The 5,774-nt window shown below is 35.2% G+C and overlaps 1 protein-coding gene across 1 annotated transcript; it reads right to left on the bottom strand.

The window, feature by feature from the left end:
- Positions 1-236: 236 nt before the first annotated feature.
- On the bottom strand, positions 237-2,724 carry LOC112513411 (U-box domain-containing protein 16). The gene is made up of 2 exons (XM_025119664.1): positions 2,543-2,724; positions 237-2,459 (listed from the first exon to the last, which is right to left on the bottom strand). Exon 2 carries the CDS (start codon positions 2,451-2,453, stop codon positions 414-416), a length of 2,040 nt encoding a protein of 679 aa, XP_024975432.1. The 5' UTR covers positions 2,454-2,459; positions 2,543-2,724; the 3' UTR covers positions 237-413.
- Positions 2,725-5,774: the final 3,050 nt, after the last annotated feature.

Genomic DNA, 5,774 nt, shown 5'->3' with positions numbered 1-5,774 from the left:
GTCTGTTCCACCCTGTTCCATGGGGGTGGGGGGAACAACCCTGTTTCACTATGTTTTTGTCTGTTCCACATAAAAGTCCTACTAAACGTGAAACAGGATCTCTGTTTTGTTCTATCATATCTTGTCCAATGTACCAAACGTACAATTACGAATAAAAGATTATTATAACATGTTATTTTGAGGACCTAAAATCTTATCCGACAAAATAAGTAAAGATGATCACTCTTGAACGATTTGTTTAACTTCCCAAAAAGGACAGTTTTGTATTTGAAATGTTTCAAAGTAAAACATGTATACATTTTGAAGTGAAATTAAATCAAAGATTAACACCAATGAAACTATGCAAATTAATTACATAATCCCCCCTAAAGAATGAAATGAAGAAAAAAAAACTAAAGTTTCTTGAATATAATTTACCCCGGCAACACAACTCCGACCGTTGTTGTCGAACTCGCATTCGTGGTCGAGTATGTTGCGGTTGCGTTGCAGTATAATCCGGCCGCCCATCTTCGAAGAATCCTCAATAGCGTTGCCGCCTTTCTTCGCCCTCGTCCTGTGCCCATCCCCATCACTTCCCAAATCACTCGCTCGATGCCAGGGATGGCCGCCAGCTCGGTGACGATCTCTAAACCACCTTTCCTACACACATTTACGAGTGTCGCGGCGGCACTCTCTTGCGCCCTCTCCGTCCCATCCCTCAGTATCGTTGCCAATTTCGTAATCAGATGAAATGTTGCGGTGATTGCAACTAATCCGCCTTTCTTCACCACCGCTTCGAGAACAGTGACACCTTCTTCTGGTAACCCGTCCATTACTTCGCTAGCCATCTCCACTACTCCGACCTCGATCAACTTCCCGACAGTTTCCCTATCTCCGGCCAAATTAAGAATAGCCACCAACGCATCTCGTTTGGAACTAACAGGCCCAGTTCTAGCCAACTCCATCAAACCCTTGATCACACGAGTCTTTCGACCGAGCTTCTTCCGATACGTGTGGACACCTGTAAGACTAAATATCGTTGCGGCCGCATTTCCTTTCGCCTCCCAACTAACACCCGTTCGTAACACCTCAATGATACTGTTTAAAACACTGTCTGTTTCCATTATCCGCGTCTTGTTTGCTTCGAGTATCGACAGGTTTAGGATCGTTGTAATGGCGTTAACTTGAAGGTTCGGGTGGTCCGAGCCTAAGAATTTGACCAATAACGGAAGTCCACCGGCTTCTGCAATACAAGCCCGACTGTTTGAATCGGTCTTGGCTAATGCACGAAGCTCGTGGACAAAGTAATTCGCCTTTTCTGAAGATTGCGATGCTCGAGCCTTCTCGAGCAAAAACGATACCGTCATCTTTGTTGCTTCAAATAACGTCTTGTTTGTAGTAACGTCGTTAACTTTCTCCTTTATCTCCGTTGATTCGAATGGAATCCGGTGCTCGCGGCACCACATTACGATCAAGTTCCGCAATGCACGATTGGGTATCATTTCGGTGTGGAGAAGGGTCTGACCTGTTTTTGGACACGTGGTGTGTCCTGATTCGATCCAGAGATTGATAGATGCCCGATCGTAGGTTTGACCGGTGCATATAACCACCGGGTCCCGTACCAAGTCAAGGGAAATTGGACACCGGAAATCTGCCGGTATTGTTAAGTCCGTCGAGTTTGACTTATTCCGGCACCGGATTATTCTTGGCGATGATTCACCGTACAACACGCACTTTGCGTAGCGTACAAGTCCAATCAACGAGACGATTTCAGCCTTTGATTTCTGGTCACTTTGATTCTTAACTTCTTCTTCCAAAATCTCGATTTCGTCGGTGCAACTTGTGGAATCGTTCAATTGCAGTCTCGTGAAGATCTCCTTGAGTTTTGATTGTTGAGGAACAATCTCGCTCTTGATTCTATCCAATTTCTCCAAAACATCATTTCTGAGGATAATATCGTGTTCGGCGATCGAAGCCACCGATTTGGAGCACTGTTTACGGATCAGATTCACCAGTTCTTCAATATCTTCGCTGAGATTCATCTCTTTAATTGGAAATATATCAATTAGGGTTGATAACTCCAGTGTGAGTTCATGAAACTTGTGCGCGACAGATTGTTGTTGAATCAAAAGCCAAAATTTGCTTCCGTTACAGCAATCTTCAATCAACGTCTTGATGCTCTGCAAAACGATGTACAATTCCTCAAAGCACAAAACCGCCGATGCCGGAAAACACGGTACAACGTGATCGACAACCAAATCTTCAAGCAGCAACGTCAAAAGCTTAGTTTTCCGAATAATCGAAATCGAATTCCGATACAAAACAAAAGGAATCGGTTTCAGAGACGAAGTTTCTTTTGATCTAAGCAACAGTGTTCGGATAAGCCTTTCATCTGATTCCATCGACGGCGTCGCAATTAATCCCGCCGTTGGCCGCTTCTTTTTTGGCGGCAAGGTTTCCTGTGAAACCGCCATAGACAGCTACAGAAAAATGTAATTAACAATAACAACAACAGAAAAAAAGCAAAATAAATGCGGTTTTGAAGCAAATTACAGATCGAAACCTTGATTTTCGACGAAATCAAAGCGTTCTGGTGATCGAATCTCGGAATTTAATTGGAAAAAGACTCTTGAAAAATTATTGTGGTGGTGGTTGATGATAGCTGTGATGCTTTTTTGCCAACTTCAAAATTTCATTTATTCTTTGATAAACATTATATTATGGGGTCATATCTCAGCTGGAAGATGGGTGTTTGACGGAGTAATTTATTGCATATTATTTATTAATTTGAAAGAAAGGAAGGAGGTGGTTGAGAAGTTGAATTCCAACAATTAGAAAAATGGGGGTGGGTACACCAAACAAGACAAACAAGAAATATGGGTGGCCCGCGGCGGTGCCGGTGATCATGGTGGTGGTGGGGGGTTTCGACAGCCGTCAGCCGCCGGCACTGAATAAGTATTCATGACTTTCTTTTTTTCCTTTTGTTTATATCCACTTGTTTTGCTGTTTTTTTGTATTTGAAGTTTGACCAAGTTTTGGATAACCACCAATTGACGTGATTTTGTTTTTCATTCTACTTAAAATTTAAGATTACAACTACTTGTGTAAATGTAATTTATTAAAATTTTATTTTTAAATTAGTATAATTAATTATAGATAAATATAAAATAAATATCTATTTTAAATATAAAAAATAAAAAATATAATATAATCATCGAGTTTTAACATAAATATTATCTTTATAAAAAATTTATTGTTAAGTCAAAAATAAATTACTTAACTATTTGATCTAAATTAAATTATAATAAACAATTAAATTAAAAAAATTGTAAAAAAAGGAGAATTTTTAAATAACTAATTTGATATTAATATCGATATATTTTTTTAAATTTTTATGAAATCTTCAAATTTATTTTTATTCAAAAGTAAAAACATTATCTTTCTCAAAACCACATAAATTGTATTGTATCAACAAAGACAAAAAATAAAACGAAACATTAAAATAAAAATGTATCTCGTTACATTGTACGAGTACTCCTCTAACGATTCCATAAAGGTTGCATTTGATTTGACCTAAGTTGTGGTTGCATTTTTAACATTTGAGAATTTAAATAGAAAATGTTGGCAGAGTAGTTAATAAAATGTTGTACTTAATTTTTAGATACGAATGATTAAAAATTAATTCAAGTCGTATTCTATAGTCGTTTGTTTTATGTTTGAAATGATAATACCTTTGAATTCGAGGTTCAAAAAGGTTAATCAGTACTAATTTATTAATAGTAAATTTTGAATCTGGTTTATGATGATTGTCATTCAACGAAACATCGTTTTGATCTTCATTTATTACAAGTTTGGCTACGTATACAAAATCCAAGGGTTTTAGCCCTTCCTACTAATGGTTGCTAAAGTTTTTCTGTTAACTTCTTTTAAATAAGGGGTATTTTGATCATTTTACTCATTTTCTAAATTTTATATTAAAAATATAATTTATGATATATATATATATATATATATAATATTATAAAATGTAAAACAAACCTAATCCTTTTTGCCTCTTTCACCTAATCGTTTTTCTTTCTGCACCATCTAGCCAGCCCTCATCTGACCGTCCCTAAACTACCCGCCGATCACTAGCCACGACCACAAACACCACCATACCTGGACTTCATTGTCAAGCAACAACTTCTCCCAACTGTGTCTGGTTTCTTTCTCTCTTCTCGTTGTCAACCACCCTCGTTTCTTTCCACCAATGCGATATTCCTCTGCTCGCAACACCCAAAAAAAACATATACCATTAATCAAGCACCAACGTCTTAGTAATCTTGCATCATCCACCAAGTTACGGTCGACACTCTGGCAACGATTTTGACAATATCTTGTTCTAGAAGAGATATAGAACACTATTGCTTATGTGACCATCGATTAGGTTTGGTTTCTCTTTTTTAAGGGTTTTTTTCTATTTGGAACTGACTTGTGTTTTTCTTTATGATTTGTGTATCTTCTCGATGTTCATGTAATTCTTCTTGAGATTAAAGATGCATATGTAAACTCACATTTTCTTTTACCAATGATTCACATATACTCATTTATTTTTAATATTTGTTAACCTATTTATCTTTCTCAGATGGACCTCCACGCATATCATATATACTACAATGGTGCTCGCGCAATGTAGCGAGATACATCTTGATTTTATCGTTTCGTTTTATATTTTGGGTCTATCGGTGTTATAATGCGACTTTATGTGGATTTGAGAAAAAAAATGTTTTTATTTTTTAATGTAATATAAATTTAAAGATATTATAAAATTTTGAAAAAAATAAATAATATTAGTATCAAATTAACTATTTAAAAGTTCTAGTTTTTGTGTAATTTCTTTAATTCAATTTTTAACTAAAGTTTAAAAATGAACTAATTTATTTTTGGTTTAAAAAAATAATTTATAAGTATTCTGTTAGAACTTAATGATTATCTTAAGTTCTTAACTATGTTTTGGATTTTTTATATTAAATGAGATGTTTATCCTCTATTTGATTATATTTATCCGCAGTTAGTTACACGAATTCAAACATTGAGTTTTAATAAGTTGTACTTATACATAATTACTTGTAATCTTGAATTTTAAGTAATATGCATCAATATACAGTACTTTATGCATAAAAATGGTTTTTAAGAGTTTTTGTCAGATGCTTTATAATATAGTATAGATATAGATCTATACTATCTTATAAATCAGATCTATTAAAATTCTTAAAAACAATTTTTAATGCACAAAGTACTATACATTTATACACAAAATCTTAAAAGTCTTAAAAACAACTTATAATGCACTAAGTACTACCATTTTATGCATTTACTTTTAAAATCTCTTAATCTATAATTAAAGTAACATATGGTACAAGTTCCCAATACAAACTATTGTCTTTTCTTTTCATGTTTTCAAGATACTTTTCAGACCTTACCTCTCATACCCCCAAGGTGACGATTCAAACTGATATTCACCATGAGTTTTAAAAGTTATTTTATTCAATTGCTTAGGATCTCTCGGTCTCGCTCTGCATTTCTTGATTCTTCGCTCTTGGTGTAAATCGAACACTAATCAATGGGTTTGGTGTAAATCGAACACCAAAAATATACCATTTTCTCAATCTTTGGCTTTCTCCGAGTAAGATGTTTCTATATTTTTGCTTAGTTTCTATAAATTGTTGTGATTTGAAGCAAATCAATGGGTTTGGTGCTATAACAACAAGGTAAGTTGAATAGTGGATTTACCCCCAAGGCCCTATCTCCTCTTG

The sequence above is a fragment of the Cynara cardunculus genome, assembly GCF_001531365.2.
Source record: "Cynara cardunculus var. scolymus isolate 2C chromosome LG 5, CcrdV1, whole genome shotgun sequence".
NCBI lineage: Eukaryota > Viridiplantae > Streptophyta > Magnoliopsida > Asterales > Asteraceae > Cynara > Cynara cardunculus.
This window is presented reverse-complemented; position numbering and strand designations above follow the sequence as displayed.